The sequence below is a fragment of the Euprymna scolopes genome, chromosome 29 (assembly GCF_053919585.1).
Source record: "Euprymna scolopes isolate OS-2025 chromosome 29, ASM5391958v1, whole genome shotgun sequence".
Taxonomy (NCBI): Eukaryota; Metazoa; Mollusca; class Cephalopoda; order Sepiida; family Sepiolidae; genus Euprymna; species Euprymna scolopes.
In genome coordinates, this window is record NC_136510.1 from 115,294,356 (window position 1) to 115,312,887 (window position 18,532).

Below are 18,532 nucleotides of genomic sequence, written 5' to 3' on the forward strand. Positions count from 1 at the left end.
GGTTCTGGCAGCCTGCAATCCTAATCTCTTAGCTTAGCGACGTTCAGGACTGAATCTTTTCATTTGATGATGTAGGTCAAACGTTTAATGGATCACTTGACTTTCCTCTGGCCTTACACTTCAAGATCTTTGTATTTTTTCTCATAAAATCTCTCTTCTCAAAACAACCAAATTAACATAGTCGAGTCTCTGTCAGGATCTCATCAAGCTTTGGTATATTCAAGTCAATATAGAACTTGACAAGAGGAAAATTGCTGCTTTTGAATTGTGGTGTAAGTTGGGTCGACAAATGTACAAATGAATGGGTTCTAGAGAAGACTGAACCACGCCGAAGACTGCTGAACAGCATCAATGGCAAGAAAATGTGATTTTTGGGACATGTGGCCAGAAGAGACGGCCTAACAAAAGATCTGCTCTTTATAACAACGCCGGACAAAAAAAGGACATGGAAGATCAAAAACAAGAATGTCACACATGAAGAACATCACAGACATTAGCATGGCTGAGTTGTTCAGAAAGGCACAGAACTGGTGTACATAGTGACGATTCGTGAAGAGTGCCGCGGCTGGTCAGTAATGACCATTCTGTTAAAGAGAGATAGACTTAGCAAGAGTGATGACAGTCTATGGTGACTATGAAGAAGGCACTGGATGAGGTTTTCACTAAAATTACCAAATAGCACGAGAAAGTCAACTCTTATAAAACATTAAACACTCAATTGAAGTGAGGATGCTCTGGTTCTTTTCAGGATCAGTTACACAATTGTAATGGTTTTAGGTTGCCTTTGTTTTTGGTTGACTTACCAGTATAGGGCACCACATGCTTTTCCACATCTTTCAAAAGAGTAACCGGCAACTTAGAAGACTATGTTGAGTTTGTGTCCTCTGGTATCAAGCGTGGGATAGAAAGGATGGATGTAGGAAGGCCATACATGTCGCAGAAGAACTCAGCTCCATGTAACACATCCGGTTTGAGAACATCCACGACTGCACATACGTAATAATCTGAGACTCAAACTCACCTGACTGCAGCCCCGTAAGCTATTATATGTAGGTGCAGTTCATAAAGGAGTACCATTTGATATGCCAGGATCAAGCAGGTGTTCCTGCATCTCTTGATGGACACCATAAAAGCTGATTGCTCTAGATACAGATCCTGCTTGGAGAATGTGCTGTAAGCTCACATGCTGTACAACGATTAGAAAGAATACAAATTAGATCCTGCCCCATCTTTTTTCTCATGCGCAATAAAAACATCCATCTTCTTTTACCTCTCATGAAATCCCTAATCACTCCCTATAAAAATACTGATGAGAAATGTTTTATATTTTGAAACTTTAATTTCATTATTAAAGTATCATTTTGGCATTAAATTATTAATTGAACAAATTCTCATCAAGATCATCATCATCATCGCTTTAATGCTCATTTTACATGTTCTGACTAACCCATCTCTGACCAGGTTTTTACTTGTTTCTGAAGCCCGTTTTTATCACTTTCTAACATTTTTCTTGGCCTTAGCCTGCTATCTTACAGTTTTTCATTTACTAACTCAAGAACTTTCTGTTTTTCAACATGATAATAACATGGGAGAAAACTGTTTGGCTCACATCTCTCTATACCGTCCAGATTGTGAAGGCAGTTAGTAGGCTGTGGTGTTGGCACAATGGCTAGTCCTTCTCCCTCGTCATTCACACTCATGATGAACATATACTCTATCCCTCTGTTATAGACTCCAGAGTCACTCCTTATATATGTCTGCTCCTAAAAAATGTTGAGAGAAAAATAAAAATTCATAAGGATTTTGAAACTTAAATTTTATTATTAATGTATAATTTTGTCATTAAATTATTACAAAATATGTCAAAACGTAAAGCTGTCATAGATATATATGAGTTAATATTAGTTGTCGTGTGGAAATCATGAAAATCAGGTTTTTGTATGAAAATTATAAAATTGTTAAAATAAAAACAATTGGGTTTTTTTGTGTAAAAGTCAGGAAAATCCGGTTTTTGGAGGGAAAATCATAAAATCAAATTGTGTTAAAATCATGAAAATCATGTTTTTGTCTAAAAAATAATTAAAATCAGTTTTTGTGTGAAAATCATAAAAATCAAGTTTGAATTTGAAATCAGATTTTTCTATTAAAATAAAAAAAATCAGATGGTTCTATATAAATTATGAAAATCAATTTTTTGTGTGAAAATTATAAAAATCAAATTGTGTGAAAAATCATAAAAACAGGATTTTCTGTGTAAATCATAAAAAAAACAAATTTTTGTGTGAAAATCATAAAAATAATGGTTTTGTGTACAAATTATGAAAATAAGGTTTTTGTATGAAAATTTGAAAATAAGGTTTTTGTATGAAAATTTGAAAATAAGGTTTTTGTATGAAAATTTGAAAATGTGTTTTTATGTGAATAATTATAAAAATATGACCCTGTGTACAAATCCTAAACAGGTTTTGTGTTATTATAATAAAATCGTGAAAATCAGATTTTTGTATGAAAATTTATCAAAATAAGTTTTTTGTAAAAACATGCAAATCAGGTCTGGGGGTGAAAATTATGAAAATCAGTTTTTTTTTGTAAAAACAAGGAAAACATACTTTTGGGGTGAAAAGTATGAAAATCATTTTTTTTTTTTGTTAAACATGAAAATCAGGTTTGGGGGAGAAATTTATTACAACAGCTTTTTGTGTGAAAATTCTTAAAATCAGTACATTATGTGAAAATCATGAAACTGAGGCTTTTGTTTCAAAATCAAACCTTTCTGTTAAAAATCATTAAAATTATATTGTTCTATAAAGATAATGAAAATCAGGTTTTTGTCTAAAAATCATAAAAATCTTTTTTTTTTTTGTGTGAAAATTATAACAATCAGATTCGGTGAAAATCATGACCAACACCTTTTTGTGTGAAAATCATGAAAATCAGGTTTTTAATGTGGAAATTGGCAAATATGGTTTTGTATGAATAATGACGAAAAAATGGTTTTATGTATAAATCCTTCAAATTAAATTTGTGTTCAAATCAGTTTTTCTATGAAAAGCATAAAAGTCAAGTTTTCTATGAAAGCATAAAAGTCAAACTTTAGACGGAGGGAAGAAAGGAGGGGTCGGATTCAGCAACGGGATTCTGCTAATGGTGCTTTGTAACTGACTACTTGTACTTCCCTGCTTGTATAGAAGCGTGCACATGAGGCAAACAAAAAATTAATGATTTTATATTTTTCTAATAAACGAATTGTGTTACGAGTTTGTTTTCTGGCTGACGAGAAACTATCAGCGTTCAACCTGGCTGTATGACCTGTTCTATCGCAGGTGTTTCGACCATACAGCTGTGGGGGTAAATTACTTGAGCTATTCATCTCTGGCGACATCAGTTTTGACAGCTTTACTCCATCGCTCAGTGCGTTTTGGTTGCTGACCGTCATGCATATATGTGCATGTGTGTGCACAGTCTCAACATGCGACATTAGATTCTATATTTAGCTTGCATAGCAGAGACCATCTATGAGTATGAGAAAACCCCATCCCACCTCATACGATAGAGACCACAACAAAGTGTTGCCTCACGAATTTGAAGAGAGAGAGACATGCTTTCAATACACTGAGCATATTCTGGCGTTGCTCAAATATTTCTATAATATTAAAATAGACTTTACACCCAGTGATGAGTTAATGGACATTTTATGATCTTGCTATTGTTAGTGTTCATATTTTCTTTGCATTTGTCAGCATATTGAATAGTGTTGTATTGAATAAATGCATATATTTGTATTCGATTTCAATACTAGTTAGTCAATGTGCATTATTTATACTTGCTAAATATTTCTTTCTATTTCAGGTTTATTAAAATAAGTAAGAGGTCTTAATACTAGTAATTTTTTACTTGTTCAAGGAAAGACAACATGAGACCCTCACTTTTGATCTGTGAGCTAGGTGACAGCTACTTTTAAATTTGATTGTCTCCTCACAAAATCTTCCTCAAGAATCCTTTACTATGCAACATGCTTATCACATTCTAATGTTCTGGTTTTTAATGACTTAACTAAACATAACCAAATACTCGAATAACTTGTATTGGTGTGCCAGAAGTTTTAAACCATAAGACTGCTTTTCAGATCAGGTCGTGGTCAGCATTTATAAAGGGCATTACGTGTTGTTGTAGGTGTTAGTAAAACTATGAACTCAGAAGACATTCAAAGTGTACAAATAAACGTTTTTGAGATCTCTTTTTTCAAGTGCCGAGATAAGATGAAAAGAAAACAATGGAGAATTACTCATATGTTGTTTTGTTTTTTCTTTCTTAATTTAGGAAGCAATACCCGATCTAGAGTTATCGCCTTTTATAAGAATGAAATTCCTTCACAACCAGATGGTAAGAAACAACGTTTTGTTAATAAAATAAATTATATTTCGTTTAAGTAATCTCTTTGATTTTTTGCTTTAATGTTCCTCAAGGTCGGTTTTTAATATGGGGAAATCCACCTCCCCAAAAAGGGGTACTCTAGATAGGAACAAAAATGAAAGTAGTCTCAGTCACGAAGGATTTCTCCTCCACTGTCTAAGAACAGAAAAAGTGAAGTATAGTATCATAACAGATACTACACTTTTTTTTCTAACCAAAAGGCCAAGAAGGCATTTTTTCCTTTAATTTTGTTAAAACTTGTTTTTAATGTAAATAAAATGAAATGACAGCTCAATCCAAAATAACATTCAAACCAGACACACACTCGAAGAACAATTCGCCTCCTTCCTTGAGGCTTGCATCTACAAATATCCATGAACTTAGAACTAACTTAGATGATGTAGAATCATGTTTTTTAGCAAACTCCCCGGATATCTTAGCACTAAGTGAAACTAACTCGCACTCCTGCATCCCCCCCCAAATTTTCAACATGTCTAGTTTTCTTCACCTTTGTCAAAAGGATTCTGATTGACATATGCAAGGACTTGGAATCTATATTCATAACACCGTCCCCATAACAAACTAGAATCAGATTCCAGGCCTTCATGTGCTTTAAACATACTTCATAACATAGTGTTAGTTACTCTCATCAATCATGTTTCTGACTGCATAAATGTAGCACTCTCCCTTGACACTAATACTCAAATACATGTATTTGATTACTTTAACGCCCACCGAAATAATTGGCTTGGCTTCTCTAACTATACAGACACAACTGGCAGCATCATCAATAACTTTTCTATATTTCATTCCTTGACACAGTGTAATGGGATGATATATTTTCCCCTTTTGATATGAATAAATTAAGATTTATTACACAAAAAATAATATTAATTATCCAAATAATAACATATATTAAAAATAAAATATAATAATCAATAATTATTAATATAATTATTAATTATAAGGATAATATTAATTATTCAAATAATACCATAATAAAAATAAAATATAATAAAATAATTATAACAAAATAACAATACTTAAAATATTATATAATAATATAAAATAATAAAAATAATAAATTACTTAATTAAAAGGGAAAAACAAAAAAGATTATATAAAATAATATAAAAAGTATTACTTAAGAATTTGAAAATAAAACATTCAAATTAGCGTCTCCGGAGACTTTCAAAAGATAGAACAAAAAATCATTCTTTTTTCGTTCTTTCTGGAACCGTCTTGAACGATCGACATAATAGCGAATGATCGTATATTTTAACTCAGTTATAACACGATGTTGGGACCCAAATAAGAGGCGACCAATTTTTATAACTCTGACCGAAAGAAAAGCAAGAAAACTCTAGTTGTTAAAATAACCGATGAACCAAACAAGTTACAGAGAAGAAATCTCTTTCCTCATCAAACTGGTAAATATAGATTTTTCTGAATTATATTGAACCAAAGCGCATGTATGTCTAAAAGATCCCAAACCAAACATTACTTAAAAACCTATTCATATAGATGAAAAGGAAATAACCAGAAAACAGAGTTATCTCCCTTAACACTATCGATTATAAACACCTTATCGAAATACATTTCTTTTACTATTTTTAATTTTCTTTTTCTTTCTCTGTTAATAAAAATTTGTTTTACTTTTCAAAATATCTTTTCTTTACTCTTTTACTTTTTATTTTTTTATTTTTTTAAAATTTTTTTTTTACATGGGTGTCACCACTTATCAAGGCCCAGAGGCCACTCGAGGATAAGGGTTAATAGGTATACATTAGTCATTGTGATTTTAGCATAGTAAACAGTGGGAATTTTGTAACTTGGATTACTTAGGGGGACGATTCAATTAGAACTTGTTCACATTGGACTTTTTCTTTTTTTTTTTTTTCATAGGTATCAACACATTATCAAGGCCAAGAGGCCACTCAAGGATAAGGGTTAAAGAGTATACAGTAGAAATTGGACAATATAATAATCATTAGTAATGAAAATTTGTTAAATTTGATAACTTATATGGAACGGCTCATCAAGAACTTATTTACGTTAGACTTGAAGACAACCATATTGATTTGATTATGTTTACGGTGCTCCGATACCCCGAGACTGAAGGAAACCATAACGCACAGACAGTAACATTCCCGACCCGTCTCTCAGATCGTCAGGACCAACAAGCCTCACTTCTGGATCTATTTCTGACAAGACTTCCTGAGGATTGTGTAACAAATGCCCATTGCCCAAACGGGAATGCTGACCATGCTGTGATAATGACAGACATCACTCTAAAATCTTGACCCCAAGTTGAATAGCCATTGCTCAAAACGACAAGGTACTACCATAAGGCTGACTGAGATGCCATTAGAGATCACATCAGAGATGTCCCATGTGGAAATATCTTCTCTCTTCCTGCGAAACAGTGTGCAAATGAGACCACTGAATGGTTCAAAGCAGCAATTTAAGCACATTCTCTAACGGAAGTTCTATAGTAAATCCTACTCTCCAAAATGGTTTACTTCTACTTGCACAGCTGCCATTACTCAGAGGCAACATGCATATCACAGATTTATCAGGCATGTCCAGTACAAATAGACAAAAGTTTATAGAAGCTAGAAGTAATTGTGAGAAAGAAGTGACAACAGCTAAGAGAGAATATACTAAAACTATCAGAAAACGCATTGAAGCACAGAAATTAGGAACACGTGATTTCTGGAAAATCTACAGCAGTATAGTAAATAATAGGCAGTCAACAGTTCCCCCATTATCCAGCAATCATGTGGTTGCTTGCACGGCAACCGAGAAAGCTAAAATGCTTTCCCATCAGTTTGCCTCGAACTCTACTTTGGACCCAGCAACCACTCCCTCCCTGATTTTCCATTGCAGACTAAAACTACACTAGACGATCTTAAAATTACCCCTGCTCAAGTACATGATATCATAAAAAACCTAGACACCTCAAAAGCATGTGAACTTGATCTCATCCCGGCTGTACTATTAAAAAAATGTTCCACTAAGGTTGCTCCAGTTCTCTCCAAACTCCTCAACAAATGCCTTAACAAATCATGCTTTCCTGACAAAACTGCATCTGTGGTACAGTTTACAAGAATTCTGGCAAAAGAACTGACTCATTAAATTATCACCCCATTAGCCTCCTCCGTCTTTCCACCAAAATCTTTGAGTCCAAAATTAATCAAGCTCTAGTCTACCATCTTACAGATGCTAAACTTCTGTCCAACCATCAATATGGATTTAGGCAACCCTGTTCTACTGTAATCTCTGAACGTATATATCATGTACTGGATAAGGCAGGGAAGGGGAGGGCAGGCAATAGCCCTCGATATATTGAAGGCTTCTGACAGGGTATGGCACGATGGTCTTCTCATGAAAATCAGATCCTATGGTATTACTGGACGAATGCTTAACATAATTAAATCCTTCCTAAACAAGAGAAGAATCCAGGTTGTCCTCGATGGTCGTACATCTAAACAATATGATATAAATGCAGGTGTACCTAGGGGTCTATCCTTAAACCTTTATTATTCTTGATATTCATAAATGATCTCCCTGATGAAATAGTCTCTGAGATGGGTATATTTGCTGACGACACCATGCTCTATAACAGGCATGATGGGAAAACGAATGTACACATATCCAAGTCAATGGTGGAAACCCTAGAAGAAGACCTCCAGTCTGTAGTGGAACAGGGTCAAAAATGGATGGTAACGTTCTATGCTGGCAAGACTAAGCGCATTTCCTTTAATAATTACAAGAAACCTTCCCAACCACTAATAGCTATGGCTAAAGATATATTACCTGAAAGTATTTTGTTCAAACTCCTCAGCTTAACGATCATAGTAAACATGAGCTGAAACAGATACATCGAGGGCATTGCCGCAGCTACTGTGAGGAAGGTGGGCTTTCTCTTTCTACTGTGCTAGAAAATTACTCATGCCTAAAAGTATCCTGTACCTCTATAAGGCCACCATTCGCCCATGTATGGAGTATTGTTGTCACATTTGGGCTGGTGCATATGCTACTAGTCTCTCACTCCTGGGCAGGGTTCAAAAGAGAGTGGCCAACGTGATAGGTCCTGAACTGTCATCTAAGCTTCAACCACTGTCCCATCGACGAAATGTTGCATCCCTCTGCCTGTTTTACAAGAATTTTAATTGTGGATGCTTCAACGAACTACAAGCCTTTGCACCCCCCCCCAACAAACCCGACAAGCAGCAAAGTCCCACCCCTACACAGATGTAAGAAAGCCTTCTACTCTAATAGCTTCTTCCCTAGAACTACTAGACTTTGAAACTCCCCTTCCGGGTTTCTGCTTCCCCAAATTTACTGACATGCAGCAGTTCAAGTGTAATGTGAATATATATCTTGCTGCTCAATTCCCTTCATAGTATCCTTGCAACTTATGTCCCTGATTGTAACCTCCTACACCGAAGTTGCAATGTGCCTTTTTTGGGGTGAAAATGTAATTTTAAAAAAATGGGGTCTTTTAAGTACAAAACCAATTTATAGCTGTAAATATATTTTTACTGCAAGAAATAATCCTTATCCCCTAGTGACTTCTGGGCCTTGATAAGTGGTGACCTCCATGTAAAAAAAAAAGGAAAAAACAAAACATAAAAGCAAATAAATGGCCACCATCAACTACAAAATTGAATGAAAATCAGATTCTTAATTCTTTAAAAAGTAAATTGGATTTTGTTAACTTTTGTTATATGAGTTCCTAGTTACTTACCATTCCATATGAACAAAGTCAGACACAAGATGATTTTTTCATGTGGTAGTTATCCAGCTATTCCAAAAGGGACATTTTGGATTGAACAAAACTATAAATACTCTAGTCAAGGAGGATTTCTCCTCCTTTAAACGAGGACAAAGCAGATAGTATACTTTGAATTGTTATTCGCAAATATAAAAACTCAATTTTATTCATAAATTATGCCATCAGAAATGTGTGAAGTGGGGTCATCGGCTGATTATATTACTCTTAGCTAGAATCAGTAGTAGTCATCACAATACCACATTTACTCTATAGGGTTATCCTATTTTAAATATCCCCAAATTTTGGAATTTAATTTTATTTACAAACTAGAAGAATAACAGCCTCAGTTTTGCACAACTTTTATGTGCGCTTACCCTGATTAAAATCAATAATACTAAGCTGATCAAAATCGTTGCATTAATTTTAATTTTAGAAAATGTCTAAAATAGCACAATGTAGAATCAAGGGTAAACAGACATCTTGCTGCTTAACTGCCTAGATAGTATCCCTGCAAATTATGTCCCAGATAGTAGCACCCTATATGAAAGTGGCACTGCGCTTTGCTTGGGTAAGAATGCAATAATAAAAAAGAAAAAAAAACAAAACAAACAGAACAACAAAAAAAGCAGGTGTTGGCAAACATTTCCAATCCCTTATTGGGAAAATGAAAACAATAAGAAACTATATATTTAATAATATCCTCTATCATGCTAAAAAAAAAACGCTCATTCAAACTGGAGGAATTTAATAAACAAAATGATGAATTGCAGCTATATGTAAGCAATAGAACCTTTTTTCTCTCTGTCTACCACCCCCTCTCTCTCTCTTTCTCTCTCTCTTTCTCTCTCTCCCTCTCTCTCTCTGTAATTCTCATAAGGAAATCAATGATACTAGGTATTAAGGAATTGCTCATTGCTCATTAGGTAAAACAATTCAAACTCTTCGGCAATTGATAACATTTACATTGAGCTTATATCGAGATTTTGCTTATATTTACAGCTTAAGGCACCTGCTTGTCTATCTCGACTGAATATATATATATATATATATATATATATATATATATATATATATATATATATATAGAGAGAGAGAGAGAGAGAGAGAGAGAGAGAGAGGCAGTATTTTTTCTCTAAGGCATATTTCATTAAATAGATTATTTTTGTCAATTAATTCTATTTTCGATCCTTTCCAACTTCCGAATAATAGTCTTTTAAGCAAAACTTGGGCAAAAGCGTTTTCTTTACATGTTAGATAGTGTACATATTTGTTTTAGTAAAACAATAAAATTATAAGAATGCTTAATATACATCAAATTAAATAATTATCAAATTTTACACAATCAGAATAATAAGAAAGAATGCTAGTTTTTCAATTCAACATTAAGGAAGCGTATAAGTCTTAGATAAAAGTTTTACAAGGTTTGCTAACAGTTATTTCTCTTCTATTGTGAACATTTAAATGAATTCAGAAATAGATTTAAACAAAAAGGTTATTATTTTGTGCATTAGTGGACAAATTCGGATTGTAAACATCACTTCTGGTCAGTGCGGTTTGGGACCAAAAGAGTTAAAATAGCAGCCTTTCATATATATATATATATATATATATATATATATATATATATATATATATATATATATATATATATAACACGGAAATTACATAATTGTCGATGCAATAATTTATTTCAACCTTATGGTATTTTCAAGCATCTAAACCAGACAATTACATTTTTGATACTGAAAGAAGGAAAGAAAAAATCGGGCCTCGACCCTCAAAAAACCATAGGGGGTGGTAGTAGCAATCCACTTAATACATTTTATAGAGAGGGTGGGAGGGATTTAAAAAAAATTATGACACTTATAAACGGCAGCTCGATGTAACCATAGATACACACACACACACACACGCAACACACACACACACACACACACACACACACACACCTAAATATGTACGTACTTACACGTAAATGCCTTGACACGCGTTTACTAACCTAGGAAGGAAGGGGAGAAAATATACGGATATAGATAGAAAGAAATAGAATAGCGCGTAATGGAAAAAGAAGAAGGAAAAAAAGAGAGGAAGGAAAAAAGAGGAGACAGTGATCAAACGCTGTCTTTCATATGGTTTCATTAGTCTAGAATCTCTGAGAAAGATAAGGGAAAGAAAATGGAGATATACTCGCGTCCTATAGTTAATTGAGTCATGGAAAGTAAGTCTATTAAAAGATAAATAAAAAAATAACAATAAAAATATTATATACAAAGTTTTAAAACTATCTGTGTGTTATTATGTTAAAATTAGTTAGAAATAAATATTATCTTATAATACATTTAAATATTGTATTTGTAATATATTACTATTAATTTTAAAAAATTGAGTCTTATGTAGTTAATATTTTATATATTTTCATGAAATTAATTTTATTGGTGATTATAGCGGTCGTTGTAATTTTGCTCACTAATATTTCACTTCTTAATTGATTAAGAAGTAGAAAATTACAATATTAGCCGCCCCCAATTCGATAGGACGTACCAAGTTTCGGTTAATATATACTTTTATTCACTCCGTTCACAAAAGTACTTTCATGCACGCATAAAGAAATAAATAAAATAATTATTATTTTACAGTTTTGTGTTGATTTGTATTAAATCTAATAATGTCTAGTTTTAGTATTTGATCTTTTTGACTTAACTCAGTTTAATAACTAATGTATTATCTGCAGAGAAAAATTATTTTCTTAAAGCTATCTCATTTATTTATAAGTAATTTGGATAAAACAGGTACTTCGGGAAAAAGTACACCCAACTTAGATTTCGGACAACAAATCATCAAGTAGTTATTATCGAGTATATACCGGACAGCACTATAATTGCCAGTGGGGTGGGGTGGGAGGGTTTATCGTAACTAATCTAGTGGTGTTAAATTCGGTGTCTTTACCATTATAGAATTATCTGTTCGTTGGATCTGGAGTTATTGGTTATTTTAAATTTACATTTATGTCTACATCTGGCCATCAGTTCATCTCGTTTGTTTAGGAGATTATTGTGTTCGTACTTCAGGATTCTTATTTTTTCCTCGAGGCATAAACTGCATCTCTGCCTAAAGCCGTTTGGAACGTCCGAATAACATAGGATTGACCATGAAATCACTGGGGATCGGTTCTCATTTTTTAATAACCACCATTGTTTAGCTAACTCGGTTTTGTTCTTAAGTTCTGGGTTATTGAAAGAATGTTTATGGTCATAAAAACGCTGTTTCCAGTTTCCGGCGGAGATACTTCGGTACCTCCGCCGGAAACTGGAAACAGCGTTCCGCCGGAAACTGGAAACAGCGTTTTTATGACCATAAACATTCTTTCAATAACACAGAACTTAAGAACTTTTATTAAAAAATGAGAACCGATCCCCAGTGATTTCATGGTCAATCCTATGTTATTCGGACGTTCCAAACGGCTTTAGGCAGAGATGCAGTTTATGCCTCGAGGAAAAAATAAGAATCCTGAAGTACGAACACAATAATCTCCTAAACAAACGAGATGAACTGATGGCCAGATGTAGACATAAATGTAAATTTAAAATAACCAATAACTCCAGATCCAACGAACAGATAATTCTATAATGGTAAAGACACCGAATTTAACACCACTAGATTAGTTACGATAAACCCTCCCACCCCACCCCACTGGCAATTATAGTGCTGTCCGGTATATACTCGATAATAACTACTTGATGATTTGTTGTCCGAAATCTAAGTTGGGTGTACTTTTTCCCGAAGTACCTGTTTTATCCAAATTACTTATAAATAAATGAGATAGCTTTAAGAAAATAATTTTTCTCTGCAGATAATACATTAGTTATTAAACTGAGTTAAGTCAAAAAGATCAAATACTAAAACTAGACATTATTAGATTTAATACAAATCAACACAAAACTGTAAAATAATAATTATTTTATTTATTTCTTTATGCGTGCATGAAAGTACTTTTGTGAACGGAGTGAATAAAAGTATATATTAACCGAAACTTGGTACGTCCTATCGAATTGGGGGCGGCTAATATTGTAATTTTCTACTTCTTAATCAATTAAGAAGTGAAATATTAGTGAGCAAAATTACAACGACCGCTATAATCACCAATAAAATTAATTTCATGAAAATATATAAAATATTAACTACATAAGACTCAATTTTTTAAAATTAATAGTAATATATTACAAATACAATATTTAAATGTATTATAAGATAATATTTATTTCTAACTAATTTTAACATAATAACACACAGATAGTTTTAAAACTTTGTATATAATATTTTTATTGTTATTTTTTTATTTATCTTTTAATAGACTTACTTTCCATGACTCAATTAACTATAGGACGCGAGTATATCTCCATTTTCTTTCCCTTATCTTTCTCAGAGATTCTAGACTAATGAAACCATATGAAAGACAGCGTTTGATCACTGTCTCCTCTTTTTTCCTTCCTCTCTTTTTTTTCCTTCTTCTTTTTCCATTACGCGCTATTCTATTTCTTTCTATCTATATCCGTATATTTTCTCCCCTTCCTTCCTAGGTTAGTAAACGCGTGTCAAGGCATTTACGTGTAAGTACGTACATATTTAGGTGTGTGTGTGTGTGTGTGTGTGTGTGTATGTGTGTTGCGTGTGTGTGTGTGTGTGTGTGTATCTATGGTTACATCGAGCTGCCGTTTATAAGTGTCATAATTTTTTTTTTAAATCCCTCCCACCCTCTCTATAAAATGTATTAAGTGGATTGCTACTACCACCCCCTATGGTTTTTTGAGGGTCGAGGCCCGATTTTTTCTTTCCTTCTTTCAGTATCAAAAATGTAATTGTCTGGTTTAGATGCTTGAAAATACCATAAGGTTGAAATAAATTATTGCATCGACAATTATGTAATTTCCGTGTTATATTTTTATGTTATTGCTCTGTATACCACATTGAGCTCTCACTCATACCCGGATTTCCTCTGGAATTATTTCTATTATAACACTATATATATATATATATATATATATATGAAAGGCTGCTATTTTAAAAGCCTGACGAATCCTATAAGTGGATGAAACGCAGAATATTCAGTGTAGCTTAATCGCCATATATATTATATATATATATATATATATATATATATATATATATATACCATCTGTGTGACGTCAGATTGAAATGCTCTGGCCTTTTATTTAAGCATATTCAGAAATACTAGTAGAACCTGTGGAAATTTCACAGTGACATCTTTCATATGTAATATATTGCTGCTGGACATTCTATGGATTCTAAGCCTGAATGGAGACCCTGTTGTTAAAACCATAAAAGTATTTATCTAAGTAATCTTGTTTATGTAGCTACAGAATATATTTAGTTATTACGGTTTATCTCCAATATCCTTATAGTATTCTGTGACATATTGCCATTGTAGGGACGCCCGGCACAAACAAAAACCCCATGATATCATTATACCATCTTTAAACAGAATAGATACTACCTTTGGATCCTAGCCAGAAAACCAAAAGGGATATCATTTTTTTTATTTAATTTATAATTTGTTTTACATTGCGTCTCCGATGATCAGGAAATCTTATTTATTAAAAAGGAGGATACATACATACTACGAACATTAAATTAGCTTATGTATATACTAATTTAACGTTCGTAGTATGTTATAACTTTCTATCCTCTTTTTTAATAAATAAGATCTCCTGATCGAATATTTATAATCTGGAAACCGTGACATACGTACATACCTACGTTAAAGGTATTACAGTATTAATATACAGATATTTAAACAAAGGATTATCCTTTCCGGTCAAAGTTTTAGCTGTTATAGAATATTACGACTTAAAACATGTCTCCTATATCAGTAACCTTTCATGTACTCCGTCTGTGACGTCATGCTTGGGCTTTTGTTTTTGGTGGCCTTGACGAAAGTTAGTATCTATTATTACTGTCATATATTTACCACTTGTAGAACGTCACAATGAAATGCTCTAGCTTTTTATTTAAACGTATTCAGAAATAGATTTAAACAAAGGATTATCATTTCCGGTCACAGTTTTGGCTGTTATAGAATTTTAAGACTAAAAACGTCTCCTATATCAGCAATCTTTCTTTCATATACCCCTTGTGTGACGTCATCTTAAAATACTTGGGCTTTTGTTTTTGGTGGCCTTGATAAAAGTTAGTATCTATTTTTTGTTCGTTTACACTTGATAAGGGATATCGCCACTTGAATGTAAGGGGCGACTATTTGGGACCATGCCAAGATACTGGTTTACATTACATTTAAACTTCTGCATATCAGTACAGTAAGGGAAGCAGGTAGCAGGAAAGGAATTCTAAAGTCTAGCTGTTTGAGGGAAGAAACTATTAGAGTAGAAAGCTTTCCGGCATTTAGGAATCTCAATAGTGAAGGGGTAAGATTTTGTTGCTAAGCAGGTTTGTCGGGGATATGTAGGTCGAGGGAGCACAAGTGCAACGAGTTTCTCAGAACATATTCCATTAAAATATTTGTAAAACAGGCACAGAAATGCAATATTGCGGTGATGGGACAGGGGTTGGAGCTTAGTTGACAAAGTGGGACGTATTATTAGATTGAAGACTCTTTTTTGGATTTTATCCATGAGGGAGAGCTAGTGGTAGATGCACCAGCCCAGATGTGGCAACAATACTCCATACATGGGCGAATGTTGGGATTGTAGGGGTACAAGATACTCTCAGGTGTGAGTAGTCTTCTAGCTCAATAGAGAGAATCCACCTTCTTTGCAGCAGCCTTCGCAATGTCCTCAATGTATTTGTTCAAGTTCATAGTGTCCGTGAATGTTAGGCTGAGGCGTTTGAGGGAAGAATTCTCAGGTAGGGTATTATTTGTCATGAATATATTAATGCGTTTTTGTACTTGTAACTTCTCTCTAGCAGCTAATGCAAATCCGACTGCAATGTCAATTCGACTATTGAACCACTTAGTTATTTTACTGCGGCCGATAAAATGGTGCATTGGTTCAGAGCACCGCTGATTGTTTTCTCTTGATTGTGTCTGAAAGGGAGCAACGAGTATTAAGAATTCGCCATGTTTAAACCTATTTTGTGAGGTTCACAGAAAAAAAATCTAGGACGCCTCTGTAATTAATGTTTCTACCTTAAATGTAGAGTAATAACTCTTAGGTTGGCAATTAGTTTTAATGATGGATATGTTTAAAATATAAGCTTAATGCATATGAGCTATGAATTAAAATAATGTATATCCAAATATCCAAATACAGAAGAATCTCAGATGACCAGGCGCTCCTAAAGGGAATGAAACTTGAATGATTACCAATGCAACTGCTATATTTTTAATTAAGTAAACGAAAAGGCGATTATGAAAAGCTTAGAATCAGATTCAAAGATGAAGTAAAATGAAAATATGTACATGAGAAAATATCAACAGAGGTGATTAGCATGAGTATGCCAAAGATAGGACCAAATGGCAATAGATAACCATGGCCTTGTTGTTACATGATAAGGGCTGTCCCCTTTTCATGTAAGTATAAAAATAGAGAGATTAGTTAAAGTGAAAATAAAATGAGAGAAAGCAGAAATGGAACCCTGGACATAAGTTTTAAAGAACAATAGGTTTAAATGGAATGTCCAGTAAATTGTTAATTCGGATGAAATAAATCATAAATAAACTATTCAATTGTTAAAAGAATGTGGATAATAAAATATTGGTTAAATAAATTAGATATGTAGGATGAATTCCTTTGTGAAAATAAAGAAAAAATAGGTTATTGAAAAATCAGAATGTTCGGGAAACGTGCAAGTCCACGCATGTTGATGGCACGTGAATTTTAGTCACGTTGGCCGGACATGCATGGATTTCTCAATATAGGAAGTGAGAGTTAGTTAGTTAGAGAGACAGTCAGGAGAAACTCAGAGAGGGGCTGGGAATTCGAACGTCTAGGAAGCGAGACGATCACTTTGAAACTAAAACGTGAAGCTTTGAATTCTTGATGATGAAAACCACGGCCGGTCATGAAGAAATAAACCCATCATGTGTTTTGATAAAACGTCGTCTTGTGTTTGTGATTCTTACAAAAAGGTAAAGTGAAAATTGTATTATATGTCTATATATCTGTGTTATAAAATGTCATTACATACACGTCTCGACATCTCATATCCACAATGTGAATCTACATCTCATATCTACACTAAGACTTTCTGAACACTATCTCCTCACTCTAAGAGCTTTCTCATTCCATCTACACGTCTAAGTAATGAACAGTTTTAATATAAATATGAATCTTCATAGAACGAACAATCTCTCTCACAACATCCCTCCCTAGAACTCTTACCATTTCAACATCTCTCTCAACAGCATCACTTGTAATAAGACTCTCTCTCAACGACAAATACTCTAATAAGACTCTTTCTAAGCATCACTTATAAGACTCTCTCAATGAAACCCAAAATATAACATTGTGGCCTATGTGAAATAGTCATTGATTTGATGTTTCAATGCCTGAATATGATGATTATGACGTTGTAGATGGCAACATGATGATGATGATGATGATGATGATCATCATCATCATCATCATCATCATCATCATCAGCAGCAGCAGCAGCAGCAGCAGCAGCAGCAGCAGATGACAACGAAGACGATGACGATGATGACGATGATGATGGCATTAAAAATATAAACTGATTTTTTTAAAAATATTTTTCATCGGATTAATCTAGTATAGTATATTGGTATGGTAAAAATTATTTTCCTATTCCTATTTTTTTTATCGTAGAAAACTTTAAAAAAATTTTTTTTTTTTTTTTGCTATTTCAAAGGCGATTTAATCGAGAATATCTTAAATAACTGGAGTGGTGATTATGAAAAACTGGATACTTTTAATCCTTACATTCAATGGTAAGTAAAAATGTATATATTAATTTAATACTTTCTTTTGCGTTGTTATTAGTGAACATATATTTTAAGAACATGTGTGACATAGGAAAGAAGAGGTACTCTATCTTAAAGCCGTGAAATGAAAGGCTACCTCAACTTGCTCTCAGATGTATACATTAAATTAGCATTTTATTTTATACTTACGATTTAAATTTCATAGGCGAGGTTTTGTCTTAAAAGCTCCCTTAGAAAATTCAGTTAGAGATTCCGGATAACTTCCATTGCTTTCTGGAATGTTTTATGCATATGATTTAAATTTCATCAACATAGGATATATTTGAAGTTTAAAGAGGATTTCTGCTGCTACAGCTTACATTGGAGGCTCTTAGAGATTCGTGAACACTTTCATTGTTTTTCCCTGCAAAATTTTACATATC

General features: G+C 33.4%; 1 protein-coding gene across 8 annotated transcripts in view; it reads left to right on the top strand.

Annotated features, from left to right (window-relative positions):
• LOC145252842 (opioid growth factor receptor-like protein 1) overlaps positions 1 to 18,532 on the top strand; it is a 109,353-nt gene that overhangs the window by 41,306 nt on the left and 49,515 nt on the right. For 6 of the 8 annotated variants that reach the window (XM_080112830.1, XM_080112836.1, XM_080112829.1 and 3 more), the window contains 2 exons: positions 4,321 to 4,383; positions 18,038 to 18,116. In XM_080112830.1, the coding sequence (XP_079968956.1) occupies positions 4,321 to 4,383; positions 18,038 to 18,116 (142 nt within the window). The remainder of the gene's footprint in view (positions 1 to 4,320; positions 4,384 to 18,037; positions 18,117 to 18,532) is intronic. The other 2 variants (XM_080112831.1, XM_080112832.1) reach the window with 1 other exon arrangement.